At 36.4% G+C, this 27,560-nt stretch overlaps 1 protein-coding gene across 1 annotated transcript in view; it reads left to right on the top strand.

Moving 5' to 3' along the window:
• INVS (inversin) overlaps positions 1-27,560 on the top strand; it is an 83,076-nt gene that overhangs the window by 12,894 nt on the left and 42,622 nt on the right. Inside the window, exons 4-5 of the mRNA XM_066327844.1 lie at positions 23,172-23,345; positions 25,529-25,696. Coding sequence (XP_066183941.1) covers positions 23,172-23,345; positions 25,529-25,696 — 342 coding nt within the window. The remainder of the gene's footprint in view (positions 1-23,171; positions 23,346-25,528; positions 25,697-27,560) is intronic.

Here is a 27,560-nt window from a genome sequence, read left to right as displayed (position 1 = left end):
TCAGCAATGTGGCATTGACCTGAATTTGGTCATAAATCATCAGTATTAACTAAAATGAATTAGGACTTCAGTTGCTTTTCTTCTCTGGGATGGATTTCTGGTTGGATAGGACTTAAATGTGCAACTGTAACATATCATGCCATTGACAATTGCATAAGTGGCTTCTGACTCAACCTGTGTGAGTTGCAAACCTGGCTGTACTGGATGAGCATGTGTACACAAACACTTATGTACATATCAGCTCTACATTGTATTTTATTCTTAACATCCACCTCTGCAGGTTTTATGCTTCCAGCTATTGTCTTCAGAATATGAGACAGCCTGTGCTTCCATCATGTTTGTCATTACTGTTACATAAGGAGTTCATTCTGTAAAAGCATTTCTTCCAGCCCTTCAAAATGCCAACGATCACATCCAGTGTTCAAAATGCAGATTCTTATTCGTTGATAGTACAGAGTTCTTCCGAAACTATAGGTAAAGATTTCAGCGCTTTCCATGTGGTCATTTTAAACATTATCTGATGTGATAGTTCCACAAGAATTCCTTAATCCTTTTTCTGTTCCTAATGGCACCTCTAAGTCCTTTTGAAGGGGTTACTTTGTTACCTGCAGTTGTGCAGTTGATCTCCTTCAATATTCTATTGGTGCACTCCAAATGCCTTTGCTTTGTTTCACAAATGTCCTAGAAGACATATTTCAGAGCCATGGTTTGTCCACGTAGCTCTGTTTTGATTTGGGTATCAATAAGCAGTACCAAAATTTTTGTACTTGATATAAAAGCAGTTCATAGTCTCTACCAAAACTATTTCTGATAGCGTGCCTAGGCAGACTGGCCAGAACTTACACGTTCTTTCTGTTCCAAGTGTTTCAACACAGGCAAGAGGTGAGGGTGAGCTGATGATTTTAGTACCTCTGTTTAGTGCTGTTTTAATAACCAGGCCGTATTCGCCAGTTAATGAGGAAGCTCGTGTCTCGGAAGTCAGAGTTGCTGTGTCATCCTGGTCTCGCCATACTTTTATTCAAATGGTTTTTGTCACTGGAGCATGTCTACAAACCAATAGTTGGGTGAAAAGCTGTCAATTTCTTATCTGTTCTCATCTCAACAAAAGATTCTTATAATCTCTCTGTCACAGAATTCACTAGTGACATTCTGGGCTATTTGCAAGAAGTAAGGCTTAGGATATTCCCTTGCTTCCCTTGTCACCTTTCTAAGGCTAAGCATTCTTATACCTTTCTTTGCAGGAAGTTCCTGAAATTAATAAGGTAAGGAACTTCTCTACTATTAGAAAGACTAATTCTTTTTGAAAAACACCTTTGGTTATATTTGATACCATAACCTTCAATGAGTGGGTGCTTCATGCTAATAATTATGTTCTTAATAGTCTTCTGTTAAGTGATGGGCATGCTTTGTATTACAGCTTTTAAGTTTTATACATCTGTTGCTCTGAAAATGATTTTTTAGCTTGAATAAAGAGAGTTTAACTTTGTGTGCTTAAACGTAGCAAGTATATTTTTCTTTCAGTGGAAAATAATATAGTGCAATGCAATGTGAGATGGGCTGAGAAATACTCTCATGTAACTAAAAATTTACATTGCAGACATCTACATATAAGCTAGTCATGTAGATAACTTAAAAGTAATGCACTTGAGGGTGCAGTCATTCACCCTAAAGTGAGATGAGTACTCTAGGGCACACTGACTAGCTGATTCTTTCTTTTAGGCATCTGTCTGATGTAGGTTTTTGTGTTGTCAGTGTTGTAATTGTGACAAATTAATCTCACCCAAGGCATACTTTTTTTTTAGCAACTCTCTTTCCAATTGTCCTTGACATGATCTTTCACAGTATCTGTCTTTTTTTTTATCAGCCTTATGATGGAGATGATTCAGTCTTTGTAGGCAGAAGGCCATGTAAATTAAGTTACTTGGTGTTTTTCCTTTTGGGTTTTTTTTCTGTTCCACTCCTTTGGTCTCTCTTTTCAAATGGACGGGTCTTAGAAGCAATTTTGAAAGGGTGCACACCCCTTAAAAAATAAGAAAAAGAGGGAGGTCAAGTCATTAACTTCATAAAATTTAAATTAAAAGCTGTCAAACAAAAAAACCCCTCAAAAATCCAAACCTACCAGAAAATGATACAAACACTGCAGGAGTGCACCTGCGAAGATTGCCATGGGAGTTTCAGAGGGTGGTTGTGACTTCCTGAACACGGATGTAATTTACTGGGAACTGAAACTGTGACTGATTGCAACAGAAGTAGAATCATTAGCATAATTTGCCAGTGATTTTGCGCTGAGGAACTGTCGTACAATATGTGTACAGATTGTTTAAGCTTGTAGAACTTAGATTATTGTAAAATAAACATGCTGTGGAGATTTGAGTCCTGGGATTACAGTTTAACAACAGGCATTTATTTTCAATTGTAGGCATTTTGCATTTGTGGCAATTTGCTTCTAGTGTTAAATTGCAACTTTTTTAAACACTCACATGTGACACTGATGAATGGAAATGTTTCTCCATACACCAAATACCTGTATATGTTTTGTCATTTGTCTTTCATTAAGTAATTCCAGTTTAATTTAAGGGGAGGGGGGTGGGAAAGCAGGCCTGCCTCTTTCAAAATCTCTCACAGGGGATGCTCACTTATTAGCCGCTGTTTAGTTTGGGGGAGTAATCTACCTGAAGCTTTCTGAAAACTTCAGGCACAGCCTTTTGTGTTCATAGAGATAGAAGAAAAAATTCAATGTTTTGTTGTTGGTGTCTAATAATATGCACTTAAAATAATCTATCAAGATGCTTAAATGTCAGGAGGATATTAATTTTGGCTTCAGGGAGATTAATACAGCCCCAGTGGGAAAATGTGACTTTAGAAGTGTTACATATTGTGTAGGTTATATTATTTAGTTGCTGACATGATTGTTGATAAATAACAGTACATCCAGGATGCAGTTAGGAATTCTGTGTAAAGTAGGAGGATATATTTTAACGGTCTTTGATTTTTTTCTTAAACTAGAAAAAACAGTTGTTCCTGTATACTCACCAGTAACACTAAATGTAAAGTAAAAAAAGACAGCCTGTGGCAAGCATCAGACATAGTAGAAAATTAGAAACACAAGGTAGTCTTTAGTTCACTTATTTAATGAAACTTTTTTCCAAGTCTTATCTAATGAGTGCAGTCAGTCCAAGAGCTGCAAAAACAGAATGGCTTTTTCCCCACCTTTCTTCAGCAAATAAAAGATGTTTGTATTAAAACTCTTGAATTAACATGCCTGGGAGCAAGTTTATACACTTTTCCCTTGTTACCTTTTCTAACATGTATTTCCTGGAGCTGTGGTATCTCAGATCTTTCATAAGGCTTTATTTGATCTGCATAAAAGAGCACATGTGCTTCTAGCTTTCCTTCCCAATTTATATAATGAAAATAAGTGATCATGTCAGAGACAATGGTGGCCAATTCATGTTCTTTTTTTCCTTCAGGCCAATAACCTTTAATGATGTTCCCCCTTAAGTGAGAGCTCATAATGAGTAATATTAATTTTATGCATACAGTTTCATGAAATGTGAGTGAGCTTTACATTCATTCAGTGGTGTTTTCATGTGAACATACAATTTGATTAAATGTGAGAACCCAGAGCACACTAGGATGTGAAACAGGAGTGTTTGCTGACCTGGCAGAAGAGGTGATTTTGTTAACATGTGGGACTGTAGTTTCCTCTGTAATTAATTAAGCCACAGACAATAACCATGATACAAATGTTTTCTTTACTTTCCTGAACAATGAGTTCTCTCTAGTGAATGCAGCCTGAAGTTGCTCAAGGGTGGAAGGCAGTTCCTTGTGTTCATTGTGTGTGATTTGTGTGTGTTAGACTACAGATGAGCTGTCCTAGCTACCAAGGGGTTGGTACCATCCGCAGCCTTCCCAACCCCTTTCCACAGCTGTACAACTGTTCACTGGACAGTGAGTTGTCAGAAAATGAACTCTACGAATTCTGCCTATTTATTACAAGATCCCATGTTCCCAAAGGCTTTTTGCTATTTGTTTTGATACTACCATTGGTCTGTGCTGCAAGCCCTATTGAAATGGTTAAAATAGCTACAGGCAAAATTTAAGAAGAGAAAATTCATGTTATTACAGAGATCTGGTTCCCAGTATACTCCCTAAGAAAGTTGTGCTGTCACTGCTGAGAATGAACAATAAAACAGAGAGTTTGCAAGGCTGGAATTTCCTAAATGAACACTGACATAATGAAAAATATTCTCAAAACCGTGGATAAAAATTTTAGCATCCTATTTGGGTTCAGGAAGGATGGGAATCCTTTTGAAATAGGTGCTTTTCTGTGTGTAATAAATTGCAGCTGCGACTCTCAGGATCTTGTATGTCTGTCCTAATTCTGCTTTTGACTATAATTTAGATTTCATTAATACTTCCATTTGCCACTGCTATGTCTTGTTTCAGAGTGAAATTTGGGGACTACTTTGCAAGACTGATATGTGATTCTCATATATTCAGGCAGTGCATTTTCAGCTTGCACACTTCGTCATGTCTTGTAACAAGGCAAGAACATGCACATTATTGTTTCCTCATTAAGTGTTAAGCTGCTATAATCATATGGTATCCAGCAATTGTCTGTCTCTACTGTCAAAATGTGGGCTAGAATCTTGCCAATTCTTTTCTCTGCAGAAGATAAAGCTGTGGAAATACTGTTCTACGTGTTAGGTTTCAGTTGCACAGCAGATACTAAGACATCTGAATCTGATTTCTCACTCGTTTTATGTTAGCATGAAATCTTATTTTAAGACAAGGTTATACAAAAATTTACATGCCAAAGCATTCTTTTGATTTGAAGTTCAAGATCAGAATCTCAAACTAGATCAGACTAGGTCTCTATACAAACTTCACTGATAAATATGGTATGACTGTCTATAGTCAGTGGCACTTGTAGAGTTGATTTTTAAATTGTTTTAGTAACAGTTGGTTACTAAACTAAATTACTCTGATAAAACACGTTGGAAAGTATTGCTTGCAATTTGTGGCTACCTCCCTGATTATAGCTACTTTTCAGCAGACATTTTACACATCAAAGGAATTACAGCATGGCTAACCAAACAACATAGCATCTGTTACTGTCTGTGTTTAGGATTGGATAGTGAAAGAAAACAAATAAAGCTGGCTGAGATGCTAAAATGAATTATTCTATAAATATATGGCAGATTTGCTCTATAGCCTGCTGTAGACAGAACAGTTCTATCTACTTCCAGCTGGAATACCAAAATAGTATTTTCCCCCATTTAGAACAGTAAAAGTAAAAGCTGAAGGAGGATGGAAGGTGTTTAAGGAGAGGGTTTGCAGTAGGAACACATATGGAATATTTACCTCAATAGTCTACCCAATAGTAGAGTATATTTGCATGGAAAGAGGTGGACGGAGTGTAATGCTCTGCCTTTGACATGCAATTTGAAGTGTTGGTCTCCAGTTGCCTGGGGCAAGTTGTTGATTGGCAGCCATCACTGTATAACAAAACAAATTTTGAAGGATTTTGTTTTAATTGTGAGGTTGCAAACGTAATCTAAACACAGAAGAAAGAATAAATACATCTCAGGTTTTTGGGAAGATGTGTGGATTAGTTCTTGCTCTAAGGGATGTTCAGTAAGATTCTCAAAGAGGCACATCAGGACCACAACTTAAAAAATACAGTGGTGTACCATTTCTGATTCTTACTGTAGTAGTGGAAAAGATTCTCACTTATCATGAATAGTGATCATAAATCAAATATTATAAATAAGGCTTGCAGCAGAAAAGTTACGAGTGATGATGGGTAGGCAACTCATTGGGCTATTAAGTCTAAATCTAATGGACACTTACAGATATTGCTGGTAAGATTAGGTGTTAAGAACAGTATTTTTTTCTTCACTATTTGGCACTACCTAGCATAAAATTGTGGGGTTTTTTTTAAATAGAAGCAAATTGGGAGAATGATACGTGTTCCATTTCTCTTTAATCAAGGTGTGTTTTAAAAAGAATGAGTGTCTGCTAAATAAGAACAAACCATAGCAGTGACTATAACCTTGGATAAGTAGAAGGTTTGTAACATAAACAAAGGAATTTTTGATCCTGGAGAATCTGAAAAGCTTCTGAGACCACTGTCACCAGCATAGGCAAAATGCTTTTACATGAGTGGGAGTTTGGAAAGAGTTTGTTCAGTTTTCCCTGGTGTGGAGGGCTGGGCCAGGCACCTCTCTAGGTCTCCTTCACACAAATGCTTCTGTGGCCTCAGCATTAGGAATTCTGAACTGCTCTCCTTTTGGAAAGGACAGAAGGCTATTAAAAATATGTAAAATGTAAATAATAACGTATCTACCAAATGGTACTTTATGGTATTTGAAAATGACAATATTCATCTCTTCTTTGCAGTGACCTATTATATTTGGAGCACATTTTAGAGTAATTACAATTTATTCATAGGAATTTTATATACTATTTGAAATTTTATTTATAGGTTTGCTTGAGTTTTGTGAGAGCCAGCTTACCCAAATGTCCTGTAGGTTCAAGTTTTCTTCAGGCAGTAGTAGTCACAAAGGATCCGTTTGTCAAACTACCTATTTAAATATCTGTATTTTGTGCTGTACTCCCCATAATTAAAGTGTTAAATCATGTGTGTCTGGTTGAAATGATTAATAAATATGTATTCATCCCCAGGAATGTTTTGTAAGCCTAAGAAGTTAAAACAATAAAATACTACTTTTTTTTTTTTTTTTTTACTAAATGGATCTTTTCACAGTGTTTAGATTTCTTAAATTCATATTGTGTTGCACTTCCTTTATCTGTGCAACGTGTATTTTGAGCAAGAACATTTTCCTCAGTTAAAGTAGAATAGCAAATATTCATGTTTTATGTCTTTAACTAAAACTTTAAGTTTAAATAAACTTTTCATGTAATTTGATTTTATAGTATTTTTCTATTATTAAGTACTTTCCGAAGCATAGGAATCCCTTGCTGGAAAACATACTCCTTTTAGCATAGTTGAGGAATCAGTTACTTAATTTTGGGAGGGCAATATTAATTGCTTTTTAACTGTTTAAATAACTTGTGTATTTTTACTCTCATCATTCTTTTGGTTGCCTGATCTTAACCACAGTGTTTCTGTGGTTGTGGTGTTTTATTTTGGGTTTTTAATGTTCTCTTCTGTCGTTTGCAGTAGCAAACAGCCTCAGTTTAGGGACTGTGCCTCTGATCTTGCTGGTTTTGGATAGTACTGTCCTGAAAATAATAACTGTTTTCAATTTGCCTCAGAGTGATGTGACTTGTGAGGTCCTGTGTCACTAGATACTGCATACTGTCCTAGAACAAATAATTGCAGCAAATTGCAGCAAATTTATAGTGATAAATTCAAATTGTGTAGTCCTGGTTTCTATCACTCTGCTAGAAAGAAAAAAAAATAAGTCTAGATATCAAATGGAATTATGACTGTAACATCTCTCTGTCATCTAGCGCAGTATTGCGATTCCTTTTTCAGTGATGCAGATCCTTGCCTCAGTGTTTCCCAGCTCAGGCTTGGTTTTCTGGGGTTAATTTTCCCGGAGTGTCTGCCTGGGCTTTGGAAGAGCCCTGTACAAAGGGAGTCAGTACAGCCTAGTGGAGAGCAGAGTCATGAGCATTTGCATCTCTGGAATGTTTTTATTGACAAACGGTAGTCTGCTATTGACATTCGTGTCCCTTGATGATACTTCTATCCTAGCTTATCTTTGCTGGTCAAATGCCTTAATTGTTCTGGCCTTTAATTCAGTCAAAGTTGTTGCAGGAGTGGAAGAGAAAAGAGAAGGAACAGGTCTAACAGAGCATCAAGCTTGAGCTGTGAAGCTGCTGGCAACGATCAACCTGTCATAATGTTATGATTTGTTCATTTTTATACCATTTATTAGCCTTTACTTGTTGTGCCATTTGGCCTCCAGGGCAGATAAAGTGCTGTCTAATTTGGTAGGTTTGCTTCTGTCAGAGTGGCCTCGACAGAGAAGGTGTTAGCTGTAGTGACAAATAATCAATAGCTGTCGTTGTCATGAGGAACGTGAGTAGTTGGGCCTTTCATCTGGAGGATTAGAGGTCTAATTGGATTGAGAATAGGGAGGGTGAGCTGTTGGGTAACCCTGTCAGCTATGTTAAGCTGTCAAATGTCAGCTTTCCTGAAAGGAAGAAGGAATGGTTAGCTTTCAGAAACATGGAAGAAGACATATGAAAGCTTTTTAAAAAGTAATAGATAGAAAAGTAGAGTAGGCTAACATACGCTTTAACCCTTCCTTGTTTAATTACGTTTCTTTCTCGTTAATGAGGATGCGTGGTGTGCACTCTCTCGCTCTCTCTCTGAGACAGGCAGAATTTGTGTGAAACAGATTTGGCAGTGTTATACCAGATCAGACTGGTTTTACGTCTTGAAAAAAAGCCAGTTAACTACTCAGATAGGGAATATAAATGCCAAAGATTATGACATGGGGGAGGAAAATGCCCATCAATGGAAGGAATCACTTAATAGAAGCTGCAAGGAAATCAAGTATTTTATTTTCTTATTTTGTTGTAAAGATATGTCGGTCTGATAATACCAGTATATTTTTTGAGATATAAGCAGTTGTTTCAAAGTTGCTGTGAGTAAGTATTATTATCCAGTCCTGCACTGTACTTTAAAATCATCAGTTGGATTTTGTCTGCATTTTCTTACTGTTGCATTTGATCTTTGCTTTCTGCCTGTTGGAGAAAGATTTCTGTTGTTCTAAATAAGATAAATCAAATGAAAAACCCGTTAGGCTGGTAGAACAAATAATTTCATCTCTCAGATGTGCTAATATTTACCTTATTGGAATAAATCATAGGACTAAATTTTAATGAAGGATTTGCTTATAAAATTACTGAAATTGTGGTTTCTTTATTTATCATCTTATTTTGCCACTTTCTTCAATGCAAGTGTTAACTGTAACCATGCCAGTATTCCACTTCTTTAAGTAACACATTTGCCTGGAGATCTGTAGCACTTGGCCATAGTTATCTGTATATAACAGATCTGGAAATAGCAAGGTTTTTCAACAGTGGAATAAAACTCTTTATTTTGCATCAGCCAATTTAACAAAAGACAATTTTGTATTTTTTTCTTCTTTTTTTTTTTACTGGACTTGTAGGTATTTCAAAACTCACAGGTTTTCTTATGTGTTTGGTCATTTATTCTGAACTAGTGGTTTTACTATCGGTGTTTCAATTTGGATTGATTCCCCTGCTCCTCCTCTCTCTTTGGCCACACTTATTGATGGTCATCTGGACTTGTAACATTGTTTTTACTGGTGGTCTGCTGTAAACACTGGCAAACCCATCCTTAATCTCAGCTTTATCTTTGTAGATTAGTACAATAGTGTAAGTATTCCAGAGGCAGAAATCTTGAACAGATTTTCTGATACCGTATTTCAGTCGTGCCATATATCAGAAATCATGGGGGTTTTATCCCTTTGAGATTAACTGCCATGATCTCAAAGACCCATATTTGTGTGAGAGCCTAGATCCCTGTGTGTTGAATAATTTTTGGGTTTGCAATTACTTATCTGACAGGTACTGTACCTCTGTCATTTATTTTCTGATAATCCAGTTCTCCTGACTTATCTTTCTTTGCTTTGTTTCATTTCTTCCCCAACTTGGACTTTATGATCTTGATATTTATTTTTGAGTCTGAGTAATCTGATTTAAGCAAATTTAACCTTCTGGTGTGAGCTACAGGATGGACAGATGAAGAAGTGACATCACAACCTATTCTCACAGCTTGAAGTGTGCTGAAGGTTGCTGAGCTACAGGAGAAGTATTGTGCTGCTGTGGCCTGGTTGGCTTCAGTATCCATAATATCCATGAAGCTGACCCAGCATTTCTGCACAGTGTGGTTGTCTGCAGAGTAGACACACTGTAATAAAAGGGGCTTTTTCCTGGTTAATAAAATAAGCCCAGGCCTATTTATTATTATTTTTTAAATTAGATATATTTATCTTACTGAAAACCTATCCATTCCCCTGAAAATTTTTTTGCAGAGTTCCATCTTTTGTTTTACTTATTGAGATAAAAGGAGTGTCATAATTCAGTCTCTTAATTTCTAGAGTTTTACCAGCACTTGATATGAAAATCCTTACCCAGTATTTTTTCCCAGACAGCTTCCTTTCCATGGCAGTGATCTGTGGTTTCCCCAGTTTTTCCATTTTTTCTCCAGCTCAGACATCACTGGTGATGTTTTCTTTCTCTTTTGCTCTAGCACTATCACAGCTATTTTCATTAACCTAATTGATTTAGTTTCATTGTACAAACCACTCTCTCCCATTTTCAAACTTGATGTAATTTTACTTCTCTGCATCTGTATTCCATTTCTTGCTCTGGTAACTCTCCTCATTTCCTCCACTTGGCTTTATATCTTTTGCTACCATGCTTTCTGTGCTTGAAATAATCCAAGGAGGATATTGTCAGGCCCAGAATATATATATTGTATTATCATCCTCGTGCCTCTGTTGAGCAGTCTTGCTCTCAAGCACTTGAAATTTGAATATGAAATTTTATTAAAATAATAAGAAAATTAATGTCTCCAACTGCAGTGATTTTCTAAAAGATTTTGCAGATATGGTTTAAGTGCAAACCGTGGTGGCAGAACATCGAGAAGCTCTGCTTGTGTTGTGTTTCTGTGAAAAGGAGCTAATTCTGCATAGCATATGGAATGATATCTTAAATATCTGTACAACCAGCTGGTAGAATTACTTTATTTTCATCTATTGAGCTCAGTGCATGCTTTTATGAGTAAAATTTGGAAGAGCTTCTGGACTGATGACTCACCTATTATTACTTTTTCTGATCTTTGCTAAGTCCTCTTCCATAGCAATAACTTTTCCGGCTACTATCAACAAATAAAATAATTTGTATTAATTTTTGAAGATTCTCAGTTACCAAGAATGAGCAGGTAAAGTGTCCTACTGCTCCTGTGTTAAAAAAACATCTTAGATGAATACTTAAGTCTGAAAAAGTGTTGGTGCATATCTTGAACTCAGGGATTTTGTTCAAAGACCAACTAGAACTGAACAAGATATAAATATGCCCAGCAAAGAAAAGTAATTTGTTCAGGTATGAGCAGTGCTTTTTTTATAAGAACATTATTCCATATTGCTTGATATATGACTCTTTTAAGTTGACTTAGTTATCCTAGGTTTCAGCTGCTGGTTGTCTCCTACATACTGTTATCAAACAGCTGACCCTCTCTCTCGTTTTGTTCTGTTCAAAGAAGAGGTGAAAATTTTTTTATCATTTGATCTTGAAGGTAATGGTTGCACCTTAATTTTTTTTTTTTTATTTTAACATGGTGCTTACAGTACTTGGAGAGTTACACTTCAGATCTGAATAGAATTCATTTTGTTTGACTTATTGTTGTTCCTTGAGCATGTTTAGCATTGTGGCGTCCCTCGCTGCACAAGAGACTTGTCCAGCTCTTCTCCCAGGACATTGATGTCTGCTGCCAAGTCTGTTCCTTAAAAAGTACCTTTGCAGACAAAGACATTTCCCTGTTTGAGTGTCCTTTCTAAAACATCGTTCTTGCATTAATTGCCTCTCTGCAGCTGACCCACGACTGATCTTTAACTGTTATGAGAAGAAATATAGTTGTTGGGACTAAGAAACCACTTACTTGTTTGTGTCTGGATTTGGCCCTGACAAATTAGAACAGGATTTCCACTATTATTATCTCATCTGTTTGGTTTAGTCCCATTTTGTGAACTGTAGGGTGATTTCTGTTGGAATAAGGTATCTTTTTCCAGCTATTCTGCAGTAAAAAGGGAAGATATTTGTTTTCACCGATTCTAAATGTTATTCTAATTTTAGGTGAATTAGTTGTGTGTTAAATGTATCCACATAGGCTTCAGTACATGAAGTACCAGCAACAGATCATTTTGAAAAAGGACACCTTTCTGCTGAAATCTCCAGGAATCTTCTATCAGGTGTCTGACACATCCTTAATCTGATGCTCAGGCTTGTCATTTGAATCAATAGGATACTAGATAGGATGTCTTCAGCATGCAAGGCTACTGCTATAGGAGGTATTTGAAAAATAAATTCAGATCTTATGACCAGCCACAAACTCCAGGAGCACTAATCTTTCATTTGTCTCTCTCTTTGTCTGTAAACAGTTGGTTAAATTGTTGATTAAAGAGAATTAAGTGAATCACATTTAAGTCAAAGTGGATATGTATGAACTGCGTAAGCAAATTCGGTTGCTGCCTGAAAAGCAACAGCTAATGTCAGCATTTCATAAAATACAAAATTAATTTAACTTGCCTATTAAGATCCTAAATTTTCTTGTCTCTTTGTAGAGCAGTTTGAAACTCTCTTTTGTTACACATTTTTTTGATTAATGAAGGATTAATGAAGAATGCTATCAGTTTTTACTAATGAGGAATAATTTGTACTGAAATATTAACTGATTTATGTTATGAATATCATCTCTGTGTGTTCAGCCTTACAATGGGAACATTTAAACATGGATAGAGATATACACAAAGGATGTGTTTTTTCAACATTGTTAATATGGTGTGGATTTGGGAAGGCTTTGCAGCACCAACCTTGAATTGTTATTTTGTCTGCCTCTAGTCTGAACAAAGAGAAATAAATCCAGTACTTTTATTACTGCTAGGATGCAGTTTGAGTAGATTATGAAGGCTTTGATTTATTTACCAGTACTGTAAGTAGAATATGGCTTCATTTTAAGTATCAAGCATCACTGCAGTATCTATAGAAGCTATAATATTATGCCATATGTAAAAGTAGCCTGAAGGTACTTTTAAAAGTAGTCTGAATAATTATTTAAATTAAGTGTAAACCTACCTTTAGTGCTGGTTGTTTTCAATATGGATTGTTTGTCTACTTCTGTAATAGTTCTGGTGACTCTGCTGTGGCTGGAGACCTTTTCTGATCCAATAGAATTTGATAGGTAGATTTGCAATTATTTCACATAGTGGCTTGTTACAGGACTTAATATGTTTTTGAAATACATTTAAATCACATAAAAGGCATGCATTTATTTGCAGATAAAACAGCAGCTAAAATAATAGCAAAAAATTCCACAAAGCTGTACTCAAAAATGAGCATATATGCAATGCTTTAACTTTGTAAGCATTGTTGCTTCCAGCAGTCTGTAGGGACATGACATGCACATTGAGGGGTGCAATTAAGAAGTACAAGGCAGCAGTGACACAATACTAGTCAGAGTGATGCTTAGTAGTAATGGCAATTAGTTTGCTTCCAGAATGAAATAGTGCTGCACAAAGATGGAATAAAAAGACTTGGACTGGAGTAATGGCTGTTATTTAGACATGTTTTCGGGTAGAATTCTGTCATGGATTATACTGTGATTTGTAACATTTTTGTTAGATTTTTAGAAGACATACATCTGTTTCAGGGATATATTTTCCTAGTTTCGTTACAGTCCTCGTAGTTCAAGACAATTCAACTCAAAGCCATTAAGATGAAGAAAATTAATGTAGTAACTATTTTCTAGTACTTGTTTTTTTGGGGGAGGAGGGAGTAAGTACTTTCCGACAAGTCTTTCAAATCACTGTTTTTTGAAATACAGTAATTTTTGAAAGCTTAGTGTTTGACTCTTTATGGAGAGGTGGGCAGTGATCCTGTAAATATGGATGATGTGTCTCAGGCTGTGTTGCAAATCCCCAGAGACTGTGTGTTGTGGGTACTTCTGCCTGAGTGACTTCAAAAGAACACCACAGGAAAACAAGTTCAGTAACAGTGAAAGAGATCAACTGGAAATAAGAATGCTAATTGCATTTTCATCCTTGAAGTGTTTTTTTTACACAAAAGCCACTAATTTCTATAGGTAGACCGTAACATTTATTGCTGAAGAGCTGAGAACACTACATAGGAGCAACATGTACAGGCCATGGATGAATGAGGTCAAAGGCTGTAAGATACAAACACCTATTTTCTTTCAGCCTACGCTGGGAAACAGTTTTACCTTGGCCTTTACAGCACTGGTCTGTTGTCTTCTGTATTGTATTCTTTAACTGTGCCAGTTGATAGTTCTGTCTATTCCTATGGAAACCAAGAGAGTAAAGCCAGTCTTGCAAGAGGCTTTAGGGAGAATTGTTCTTAGTTGAGACACTGCCTTGCTTTCAGTCAAAATGTCTGATAGTCAGAACTGGCCTCGAGTTGTGCTGATGTTCTCTGCTGATGTATTGCCTAAGATGCTTTGCCAGACAGATGAACACGTTCAGCTTGAAAACTGGTAAATAAGGTTTCTGTTCAGCTGTCTGAGAGATTTTCTCCAGTTGAGTGTTTTACTTTTGAGTCTAGAATGCTTCTAACAAAGTTGCTAAAAGGGTACTTCGCAAGATTAAACCCAGTGTCAAAAATCAGTGATGTTTTTGTCATGATCGACTTGAAAAGGTTGGCAGAGCATTACATATTTAAATCCATCAGTGGTTTGTTAGATAGAAGGCATGGCATCATCCTTGTCCACAGAGAGGTAATAAAGAGCTTACAGTTTGGTTTTTTTTCAAAACTGTAGTCCAGTGGATAACTGCTAGGGGTCATGTCTAAAACAATAATCCTGAAGATTTTCTCTTCCTTTATTTTTTCAGTTACATTATTGATCAAGGAGTTAACCCTTAGTTAGTGCTAACCAGAGCTGCTCTTTTAACTAGAAACTGGGGTTCTAAGTAGCTATGTTGACTTTGATTTTTTCAGAAGCTGTTTAAACAAATTTACTGATACTCAAGGAGTGTAAGAGTGGTGCAGTCATATACAGTAAAGGGTAACTTTCACAGGGCTTGTAGCTGTTGTACCCAGACAATATGAATTCAGTTTCAGTGTATCAGAAAATAAGAAGTTCTAGTATTTTATGCATAGGTAAGATTTCAAAACATGAGTGCTAATTTATAAATCCAGATAATTCTTATTTGCAATTAATTTCATATATCTACTTGCTAGCCTCTCTTAGTAGTTTTTCTTCTGAAGAAATCTTATGAGATTTCTGGTAAGTAACTGATAATATAAGCATATCAAAATACTCCTTTTAATGTATAGATTTCAGTTACTTTTTGGAACAGTAGTCTGTTTCCTATAGATATCAAATTAGAAAGAACAGATTCTGTTTTTCTAAGTGCTTAGTTTGTTTCCTGGAAAGCTACTGAAACTGGTGGGTGTTGGTGACAGAAGTCCACATTGTTCCAAGTGGTTTCTGACATTCTTAGAATGTGCCTTTTCTCAGAGAGACACTAAAAGCTGAAATGTCCTCTAAAGAAACCATGCACACAGCGGCTTTCTTTTCCAAAGTTCTTAAAATATTTGGGGTTTGAAAATTAGTTTGTTTTGTACAAAGTTTATTTGTGGGGTGGAGCATCTTCTCTTCAGCACCTGCTCACTGGAAAGAGAGTGAGCACATTTGTGTATGTAGTAAGGTTATCTTCTGTCAAATCGAGTAGATCAAAGAGCAGTTTCTACTCTGTGAAGATAAGCAGATTAAATTCAGTTGCCATTTTTGTTTTCAAGAGAAACCTCATGGATGTATTTATCTTTCAGAGGCTTAGCTAGCAATTAAGGAGTTCAAGTTTTTTGACTTTCAGTGCTTCTTGAAAGCATTGACAGCAAAGAACTCTCCTCAACTTTCGCTTTGGCATCTGTGCTAATCTCTTGGCAAAGTATGTTAATGCAGTGCCAAGTGGCTGATATGTTCTGCTTGGGTTTCTAAGGCAAAATCTGAAATACTTCATGTTGTATGTATTTTATGTCCCTGAGTGTCTGAGTGTACAATATGATTTAGTATTTGTCAATGTATAGTTTTTACTGGCTTTAAAAACTGATGTGTCACTATTAAAAAGTATAGATGTTTTTGTGTTTCAGGCATAACAATTAAGTCTTGACTCCAACTTCTAAGGAGTCCTGGGTTTAAAAGGCTTAACTAAACTAATCTGACTGTTAAAAGATCATAGCAGATCAGTTTTGGGTTTTTTGCATCTTTTTATTTATTTGTATATTTGGGACAGAATGTGCTTCTCTGGAAAAGGAGATCAGTGGCCTGGTGTGCCAAATTTCAGTGTACATTATGAGTTCTTAATCTGGGTCTAAAGCAAGTGAACAGTGTATATGAGTGAATATGTATGCAATAACCCATGATATAATTAGTTTTTGTGTTCTCAAGATGCTGTTATATATCCATCTCTACTGTCTTAAATACTATTTAAGAGTTTAAAAGAAAAATTAGAACATTAATAATATTTAAATACAATAATAATTATCTGATAGTTGTATAATCACCATCCATGTTGTGATTGAGGTAGTATTAGAACAAGAGATGTTTTATCTTTGCAATTAATTTAACTGTAATAATTTTGTGCTGTTCTGATTGTGAAAGAGTAAAAGTAACTGAATTAAATATTAGATTCCTCTGAAGAGGATTTATTGATTGTTAAATAGTCTATCTTTTCACAAAAGATTGCTAAGAAAATTTTGCTAAAATGTCTTACATAAGTGCTGCTTAATTAATAATGAATATATTTCAACAATCAAAATTTAATAAGCTAATAAATTATTAATCTATGCTAGAGATGTATAATTATCAGATCTCTGAAATCCTTTCTGTCATGGTTACTGGACTTGCTGCACTGCTGTCTTCAAACACACCCCTTTCAATTGGCTGACCTTTGTGCTTCTGATATTGTGGAGGGCTCTCTTTTACCACTTGCCTGCACTGGGCTGCACACTTGCTTTCCAGGCTTAGTTACTGCAGGGCTCTCTGTCTGGGACTGTGGTTAATGCCTGATTTTTGATAAATCTCATCTCACAAGTAGAGAAACAGCAAGGTATAAGGTGCAAAAGAATTTTAATCAGTGAATCATTCTTCAGAAATTGTGACATTACAGAATTTAGGGTATTCAATAACATTTCTAAGTAGTGGTAAGTAATGTTTTGAGAAGGGAGTAGCTCAGAGAGGCAGCCTATTTGACCTCAGAAGCATATAAGAATTTGAAATTATGGGGATAAATAAGGGTATGAATATGTAAGCAGAAATAGAAAATTGGGTAAAATGAGCATCTTCTGTCAGCAGTAGGTTCTTTAAGAGTAACTGCATATTTAGGCAGCTCATTTCCTAGAAATAAATTCAATACGTTGCCTTTTTAGGCCTGTACAAAAATATTGACTGTAGTGCTAGATGGAAAATTGCAAGCTGAATTAGAAATTAGGACACAAAATGCAAGAGAATGATAAATTATTATTTGATAATGAACTGAAAACAGGTACAGTTGAAATATTAGCTGTAAGATCAGAAGGCATGTATTAGAATCCCTTAACAGTTGCATTTGAATCTAATATTAGTCAATATTTTTCATGAGCAAACTTAGAATCATGAGTAGTATCTTTTTAAAGGATACTTAAGAGTGGCACAGTGTTAGGCATGATTGTCAGTCAAAGAGAGGGTGGCAGTGGCTAGGATATCAGAAGAATAGGATTGGTGAAAGTAATTGAAATTATTAGAAATATCATAGTCCAAAATGCAAGCCCCCCCAGGGAGGGGGAGACACACATAATGATTTATTCTATGTATTCTGAATTTATTATTTGAAACATGACTGAGAAGGATGTAATATTCTAACTGATTGGAGAATATACTTAATTTATGGGTGAAATGCAGTTTTAAGTACATCTGAGAAGATATATTCACTAGCAGTGGACAAGTGTCTTTGTCATTCTGTAAGGTACTTTGTGGGACCCCCTCTGGTAGCCCTGTAATCTCTACTTACTTGTGTTTAAAATGGAAAAGTTCCAACTAAAATGAGTGCAGAGAGCTGATGATTTTTGAGGGCAATGTAGGGTTTATCCTTTGTTACTGAGATAAAAATACCAATGCTCATTTAGATTTTAAAAACCACACTGTATTTTCATAGGTAGAATAAATGAAATGTGTCCTTGTGTGTGTGTTGTCTTTAAAAAAAAAAAAAAACCCAGACAAGAAACAAAACCTAAAATCCCCAGCCTGAAACAGAGAACTGGGAGGAAAGAGATCCCAAACACTGTAATTCCACTTAAAAGAAATCGCCAGGACTTTTTTGAAAAGGATTAAATGTTCTTACTCCCTATGGTGCTGGAGGATGGATTTACTAATCCAGAGGGTCAATTTTAGCCTTCAGTTCTAATTTGTGGTTTATCTGTAAATATTTCTAAGGCTTTCTGTTTTGCTGCAAGTCTATGCCCTGACTGCATCTTCAGTGCTTATACTGTCAGCAATGGAAAGCCCCTGAAAACCACCTCCTTTGTAAAGATTTGTGTTCTTTGGGTCTGTCTGTTCCCAGTCCTGGGAAAGCAGGTATGTAGTTTTGGAGTGGAGCCAAAGTAGCATCTTCACGGTTTAACAGCTTGGCATTCTTTTTAATGACCCCTCCTGTTTTTACCAGGAGGTTGTATAGAGATGCTGGGCTGCTTTTTTCCCCAGTTCCTCTAGCAACCCTTGCAGTGCACTAAATCTTCACAGGCCCATTGTAGGTATTCTGAAAATCCAGCCTAGCTGTACTCTAACAGTTGTCAGCTCATGTGCTCTACATTGTAAATTATTACAGATCAGTCTTTCAAGTAGTGTTAAATACTTCATGTGGATTAGAATTGTTACAGTTTTTGAAAATGTGGTCTCGGCAATTAATAGAGAAATTAATAGTTTTTCTACGTGAATTGTCCCCTTTTGACCCGCTGATGTTGAGGTGATGGTAGCCTAACTATGGGTGTGCTTTTGATGTGCTTGGGGAGATGCACATATTCCTCTGACTCTTAGCCTTACCTTCCTTGTACAGCTCAGTTTCTCCCTTTATAGAAGGTGTTGTGTTTATCTTTTCAGAGTGTTTTTAAACTCTGAACATGAGAAGTTTCGTGTCAGAGATGTATCCACACTACAGGGTAGTAGAACTGGTTAGTCAGAGTGTAGTTTAATGTAATGACCAAGTTAACTCACCAAGAAATAGTGGGATGAGAATGGAAATAAATTTTCACAGAGCTCTGTTGCACATCAACAGAATGTTCCTGGAAACCAGGTGTACTCTTTAAAGGAAGTTTGTATGCTTGTGAAATACTTAAAATTTACTATGAAAAATACTTCTGAGGAAGTGTTTGAAACAAAGGCATGTGGCACTGAGTGACTCAGGGCAGGACTCTCTGGGCTATACAGAGTGGAAAGATGTGAAGGGTGAGGCCAGTGCTTTTTGTGCACTGATAATACAACCAGTAGTTTCAGCATCAACCTATGATTAGGCTTATAGCAGCACTGAACAGAGCTCATTTTTTCTTTAGCCTTTCACTTAGGTGACCATATGGGACAGCCTGACTGTGGCTGTTTGACAGATGCCCACCCAGCTGCTCTCTCACTACACTTCCTCAACAAGCCAGGGAGACAAAATTGAAAAAGCTGCTTTAGATTAATAAAGAAATGAACACATTTTCTTTTAGACGCAGAAAACCAGGTAGAAAAGTGTACCAGTGATTTTCCACTGAGACCTTTCCCTGGCAATAGAATAACTTTGAATATACCAGACAGCTTTTTTTAATGACTGAACTTGCAATTTTGGGGATAATTTTTTCAGTTTCAGAGATGATCTAAATTCTGGCAAATTAATTGGTTCTAAGTTATTTCTTTCATAACTCTCTTCTCCATTAAAATATTCAGGAAAGGAAAGGTTTTTCTGACTGCTTGGTAGTTTAGCATGTAGTCCAGAATTTTCTTTGAAGTTATTGCTTGATGGCAGAGCCATGGTTGCTTATTGAACTGTCTACCAAAAAATGTGTTCTACATCATTGCAGTTAGTACTTGTGGCTGAATTTTTGAAGTAGCAGAAGAATTTCTTCTGATTATGTTGAAGCCAGCTGTGCTCTAAAACCCTGCTGTAGTTTGCAGAGTCAGGTTTTCAAATAATTTTAGTGGAATCTAAAGGAATTTTAAGAATTGACATTGGAATGGGAAATTTTGGCTGCCAGGAATCAGGTTTTGTGTACAAGTCTTTAATCCTGTTTGCTCACTGTGTTTTCTGTTTATAATAGAATGAATTTTGAGTCATTATCAATGGTAAGAGACCGTGGACTGACTCAGACATCTTCATGCTGCCCTGGAATGTTTAGGCCAGTCAAGTGCATTATTTATGAGTAAAACCTGGCCAGCTTGAAGACTTTTTATACACAAAAATTTTATAAAAGCTGGGGAATTGGCTTTTCAAATTAAGCATTTCCTCCCTCCACCTAATGAGATCTAAATTACATCTGCCTTCAAGGCATGTTGATACATTCCATACTTACAAACTTAAGCGGTGATCAATTGAAGGTGGGGAAAGTTTCCAATGCCATTAAAAAGCACAATATTGTTTTCTAACAAGTGAAAGGAAGACAGCAAAATTCATAGTATTACTAAAGAAAAGAACAGCAGTCAGAAGCAAAACCATGAATAAGATAATTCAAATAAGTAATGTAAGTACAAGTGTTTTCTGTGGTAGTGTTAAAAAGAAATCTTAAATCAAACCTTGGAAAGAAGCAGAATCTTCTGTGTTTCAGAATTATATATATTTATCATATATATATATTTATTATAAATGCATTTCCTAAGGAGAAGGATTTGTTGGCTAAACATGCAAGAGAATAATGTAGTAGTAACTGATGGAAAAATGTGTAATAGCAAGTATAAAATACAGTATAGGAAAAGAAATTCTAATAATAAAAGGACATGTTTCCTTAGTTTTATGCATTATTTTAACTTTCAGTCTTCTTTACAGTGGAATTCATTCAAAAAGCAGAATACACCTGTAAATCTTCTAAGAAGTACCCATCAACAAGACAGAAACAACTTTTTTTCTCTCATGGGTATGCGTGCACTCTGTGCAGGAAATATTGAAAGCAACACAAATGTATTATCCTCTGTGATGGAGAAAAGCAGCTATATTACTTCCAAGACTAATATTCTCTCAAGTTACTTAATATTGTCTTCCTCCAGTCTAATTGCCAAACACATCATGATACACTGAGATTTTTTTGCTAGTTTTAATTTTTCTTTTTTAATGAGTTCTGTAAATTTTTTCTCGTATTTGCCTGTATGTGTAATGGTAATAAAGAAGAGTATTCTCATCCCTAGCTCCACCCCAGATTTATCATGAATTAATTCTGAGTGTGTTCTCTGTGGTTTAGGAGCTCTGCAGAACATCATGCTGTTCTTCAGAGTATGCCTTGGTACGTGTCTGTGTACTAAAGGGACAAAATCCTGTGGTTATGCTTTCCCAGACACCCAGCAGAAGAAAAAGATGTATTGGGTCACTTCTCACTGGAAATGCTGTCTTAGGTGTACTGTCTCTGGCAAGAGAAGTTTGCATGTTCAGGCAGGTTTGTGGTAGGTTCTGTGGCAGACTTGTCTTATAAGCTGTCACTGACGAGCAAGGACTAGTAATAATAAATGGTAGAAGCAGGATGAGGTAGTTTTGTCTGAACTCATTCATGATTTGCTCTCCCCGATTTGTATTTTAAAATAAAATAGCGTAGCAGGGGAAGAAAAAGTTACATTCATTTATTTTCGCCATATCTGGTGAAATCCATTCTGCACCCGCAACTCTGAAGTCTTCCATTGCTATTAGACATAAAACAAAACAGTAGTTTTTGTAAAGGATGCCCTTCCAATGTTCATGACTGCTTTGAAAAATGAAATTTGAATATTTTTCATGCCCTGGCACTGGATACTGTGGAGGCCTCTGGAATCCTTTGGCCTGTCTCCATCCTACCATTCTGCTGACAGAAGTGATTTGCAATTCTGAGCCTTAGGAGATACCAAAGTGCCCCTGTTCATTAGCACTGCTTGCCCTTGTCTACTTGGTTGCCTTTTTTCATTGTTTTTCCAAAGACAGCCTCAGGGAACTAAGCTAACATGCACAATTTATAAAAGAATTGTAGCAGACTGAAGTATGTTAATTTGCAGGTAGTTTCATAAGCAGAAGAATCCAAAGACATGACTTCTATTGATTTGAGTGTCACCTTTCCTGTGTACATTGTCTAATAAAGCTTCATCAAATGCTCCAGCTTTTCCCTGGGTAGGGGAGAGTTAGTACAATTTATCTTCTCTTCTGAGCTTTGTATTTTCATCATAGTTATAGATAATGATCTATATGGGAAATTGGCAAAAACTAGTATTTGGGGAAAAATTAGAAGACAGTGAGCAAAATTAGGAGAACTTTAGGAGAAGTTAAAGGTTAGAGTGTTAAATGAGGTGTTTAAGCCATGATAACTGAAGGTAGGTGCAGATGTTTTGCTTTAATGAGTTATTGCTCCAGCAGTTGCTGATCCTCAGTTGCAACTTGAGGTGATTAGATTAACCCATAATCAACTTGATGTGATTAGGCAACCCAAAACGTTGTATGTGGCATCTCTCCTATATGGAAAATAACTTTCAAGCAAGGGGTAGTAGCAAGTCAAGGCTGGCTGTAGTACTAAATCAGTACAGCTTCTTCATGATGGCATGTTCATGTCTTCAGTTTTTTACTAGCTTATTCAGTGATTTGAGGAATAAAACCAGATCAAGGTGTTTGGGGATCCACCCTCATTGTATTTATATCAGAGAAGCATTTGTGTGTTATTTCTTTTGAAAACATGGTGAAAACCTAGTGAAAGTCCTAATGTGAAGTATTTTGAATGTGTTGTAAGGTTAGCTGTCCCATCCATTTATGATGTATATTATAGACGAAAACTCATACAGTTCTTTATTTAAGAATGTAAGAAACAATCACTTTTGCATATATTTGCTGTGAATTCAGATGAGTACATTTTATCTTTCTGAATCATTCCTGGTTATTTTTCCTACTTTCATTTTGAAAATTATATTCTTTCATGTTTAGTTTTATTCATCATCTGGTAACTGATAACCTTGATACTGAAACCAGCGTCTAATGATCTCATTTCAGTTTTTACGTGATTTTTACTGAGGTTAAACAGTAAAGAAACTCTGATAACACTTCAGAATTTTCGGTATTAATGAACCTGTCTTGTTCTGCTAATGGAATATAAATATCTAAAACGAAGTAGCACAAGAGACCTAAGAATGAGGAGTTCATGTTAACAAAAAAAATTCTTGGTTGGATGTTTCCAAAGCTTTTTTTTTTTTTCTTTTCCCCCAGGGAAATTATCGCTTCATGAAGCTTTTACTGGCTCGGAGAGGGAACTGGATGCAGAAGGACTTAGAGGATATGACACCATTACATTTAACTACACGTCACAAAAGCCCAAAATGTTTAGCTTTGTTGTTAAAGCATATGGCACCTGGAGAAGTGGATACCCAGGACAGAAACAAGGTAAAAGTGTTGCTTATTTTAAGATTTGTAGCACCTTTAGAAATTGGTTTTACATCAAGCAGTCGTGTGCAAAAAGCTGTTTGTCACAAACTTTTTCTAAGTCTTCAAAGTAGAAATATTAATATTTTTCTGATGTTAATGATATCAAAGTTTCATTGCACTGGCTTCACTGACATTCTCCTTGAGAGTAGTTACAACAGTAGAGGATTTAAAAACCATTCAAGTCTTTCTGTAACGTTGTGATCCTTAGTTAGTGTCTGGATAGCATGTGCTTATGTTGCTTTTCTTCCTTTGAAAAACCTCACACTAAGAATCTTTTAATGATAAGAGTCACTAGAAAACCGCCTATAATTACAGCAGTCATTCTAGAGAGGTCATGCTGTCTTCATGATCATAATAATTAATTAACAAAGGTATGAATAAACCAGCCAAAACCATTTAGCAACCTTGGCTATTCAGCAGATTTCCAAGCCAGTATTTAAAGTGTTGCCAGATTCCGCACAAAACATGGAGCACTTTTCTCCTGGTTCGTGTCATGAATAGTCACAGTAGCAAAAATGGAATTCGGGTTGGTGAAAGATGATCTCAGGCACAGAGTCCAACCTGTTTGACCCTGTTGGGCTTTTTCAATTTCCTTGCTGCAACTGTGCACATCAAAATTGCCAAATATAATTCCTGAACATGAGGGAGAACAAATGTCTTTTACATCTGCTTTCATGTGGATAACTGACTGGAACTGGTTGTAGGTGAGAGAAGTCAGTGAACAAAGGCTACCAAAAGTAACCAAAAGTTTCTGGTTTCATTGCAACTGTCAGTTTCCAGGAATACTGGTCAGCTCTATTTAATAAATAACACTCATTAATTTATTACAAATTTTTACTGGCACAAGGATGTGGTGGCACTTTGTGGAGCCCTTCTTCAGTGAGTGACAAGTAGAAAAAAAAGGCTGTACTATCTTATTGTTGTTACCATGGTACTAAACTAACAGCTGGCAGCAACAAACACAAAGAGGCTCCTTTTTGCCTTCTTACTTACAGAGAAGTTAAGGATATGCTAGTGAACTTACACATTCCTTGTCACTGTTTAAGGATGCTAATCCAGAGTATTGTACTTTTATACCCAAATGTCCTGCAGGAATTATTTCTTTGTTTCCAATCAAAGGAATGTAATGTTTAGTAGAGATGAGGGGGTAAGAGAGCTGGGAAAAAAGTTCATTCTTTATCTTATAACTCTCTGTTAGTTGGCAGTTGGGAGAGGTGTGTCTGATAAACTAAATACTTGTTAATATGCCAGTGTTTTGCTGGTTAAGAAACTCCAACACATTGGTTTGCTTATGTAGTTGTGAACATTGATAAGGCCTGTAAAAAAGCTGTTGGCAGTCAGGAATTGGCAATAGGAGCATGGATTGCCTTTTGATGCTTTATTGGACTGCCATGGGTCATTGGGCATTAGATCCACTAATATTAAACCTCAGAATTCTGTGTCATCACAGACAGTAAAGTGAAAAACTTTGTTCAAGATGGGTGCACGTCCAGTGTCAGCATTCAGTGTCACCTTCCCCTAGTGGAGAGTAGTCTCCATCAATTTGTGTTATCCCACCAGAGTTTGAAATTCAAGGGACACCACACTAATGACTGCACTTGTTCTGTAGTGCAGCTCTGGTGCCAAGGCCTGGTTCAGATGATCATTCTAGCTTGGATGTTGTTGCTTAATACCAAGCACAGATATTTTCTCCAGGTCTGAACTGCTGCACCAAACAGCCATCAGGGCAGTGCTGAGTGGTGTGCACAATTCTCTCTTGCCAACAAATCTTCATAAAAAGCAGTTAGTCTCCTACCAGAGATACTTAGGTTCCAAGCATTCAGGCTTCTCAGTTTGGATCTCATATAAGGTGGTGCAGCTTAGACCTAATTCAGACCTCAGTAGCAAAGGTGTGTGATGATCTGCTCTTACTAAGGTAAATGGGACACTTCTTCGGCTTTGCTTAAAGCCTGTTTTTACAAATTTTCAGTTGCCAGCCACCCCAGGTATGTGTGCTCAGTTTTTTGTCAGTCCTCTTTATTGAATTGTAATAAAAGCTTGCTTATTTACCTGTTGTTTAAAGCTGGTTTTAGCTAACTTTAATTTTCATGTTTCAGCAATTTTTCAATGTGTTGAAAAAGCTTGTGAAAATTCTATTGCAGCAAACTGCATTGCATTGGAGTGCCTACTACAATAACCCAGAGCATGTGAAACTTCTCATAAAACATGATTCAAATATTGGAATTCCTGATATTGAAGGAAAAATCCCACTTCACTGGGCAGCTAACAACAAGGACCCTAGTGCAATCCACACAGTGAAATGTATTCTGGTAAGAGTCTGCTATGTATATGTATATAATGCTCTCTGTCCTTACTACCTTCCTCTGATAGAAATATTTTTTATTCTTTTGAGATTTCTTGGTTTTGTCCACTGACTCTGAGAATGAAATAGTTTGCTTTTCCTAATATCCAGAACTTTGTAAGAAATAATTCTAAATATTCTTGCCCTCTCAAAAAGAGTTTGAGTTCTATGGGTGAATGCCTTTACTCTTAAGTCTTGTAAGGGGGGAAGGAAAGGCTTGAAAGTTTTCCTGGATAAAATGGCCAGTCATATTGCTCATTTCAGTTGCATTTTGCATACTGATTTCTTTGTTATGTGTCTTTCCTTCATTATTTGAAAGTTTATATCTAGTTATCTGTATGGAAAATATTAGTTTAATTTGGTTTTTCAAGTTAGAATTCTGGGAAATTGTCACTCAGCCCACAATCAGTTTGCTGAGAGACTTTCTACATAATTTGGTGTATTAATTTAATCCTGTTTCCTTGATAGCATACTTTCTCTTTCTGCAATATTTCAGTTTATCATCTGCAATGACAGTTATAATGAGTACAATGAAATCATATGCTCATCTTGTTTTTTACCTGGATTTTCATTTTGTGAAAATCTCTGAGCTTCACGAACATTGCAAGATATAGAAGCCTCAATTTAAATTTTCTGTCAGGTTAGAACAATCCTCCTGTACCTTTGTCTTTCAAAGCTCTTTCAGAACTAGACACAAAGTGATTGTACTTTAACTGCATGGACTTTGTCTCCCTGCCTAATTAGCTTGCAAGCTGAGAGCTTAAATATGAAAATGAAAACTTTCTTTGCCTTTTTTCAAATCACATTGTCAATCTTACAGTTACTGATACTTTTTTCACGATAAGACTAATTCTAGAGAAGTTTTCTTCATCAAGGAGATTGTATTTCTGTATTGCTGCTGTTTACTCAATTTATGTGTAATTTGTATCCAGCTGTGAAATATTTTGTTACAAACAAAAGTTTGAATTTCTATCTACTTTTCTGCCACATTGGAGAAGTAAACTTGCTGCAAAGTACATACAGATCTCTGTATTTAGCTATGGACTTTTTCAAACATTAGGTAGTCAAAAGGCAAATATTTCTTCAAGTTGTGGTGTGTTGGGCTCAGACAAGAGCGTCACACCCACTCAGCCACTCATTTACCTCTTTCAAGCCTGGGAAGACAGAAGGAAGGTAAGAATACTTGTGGATGAAAATAATGCCAGCTCAGTATAGAAAGCAAAAGCTGCATGCAGAAAAGGAAATTTATTCATTCTTGCCATCAGCAGGCAGATGTCAGCCGCTTCCAGGAAAATGGGGAAAAAAAAAGCTTCGGCATGTTTAATTATGTTGGGAAAACAAATGGTATTATCCATGAGCATCCTTTCTTCCCTCCCTCTGTCCCTGAGTGGTTTTTTGCTGAGCACGATATTATATGGTATGAAATACTGCTTGGGTCAGTTTGTGTCAAATGTCCCAGCTGTGTCCTGTCCCCTTTGACCCTCCTTCCTGTCCTGTCCCTTCTGAGCAGCCTGTAGCTGCACACCAGTCATGGCTTCATCCCACCAAGTTTCAGTAGTGGCAGCTGGGTCGTAGCTTTCTTCTGGAGGCTCCCACCTCCTCCTATTTGTTTCTCATGCTGGGTTGCAGTGGTATAGAGGCACTTTGGATGGGCTGAGAAGAGTGGATTCTTCATTTCATCAAGGCTTTTTCATGCCTCAGCTTAATTGTTTGTGTTGCAATTAGTTGCATCTATATGTGCTTACTAATGGAGTAAGTTAATAATGAATTTAAATCAAAAACTAATTTAGCTATGCTGTAAAGTTGATGATACAGAAATGTTGTTATTAGGT

Source organism: Sylvia atricapilla, chromosome 1 (assembly GCF_009819655.1).
Source record: "Sylvia atricapilla isolate bSylAtr1 chromosome 1, bSylAtr1.pri, whole genome shotgun sequence".
Classification (NCBI taxonomy): domain Eukaryota; kingdom Metazoa; phylum Chordata; class Aves; order Passeriformes; family Sylviidae; genus Sylvia; species Sylvia atricapilla.
The sequence above is the reverse complement of the archived record's forward strand: the minus strand, read 5'-3'. Positions and strand labels throughout refer to the sequence as shown.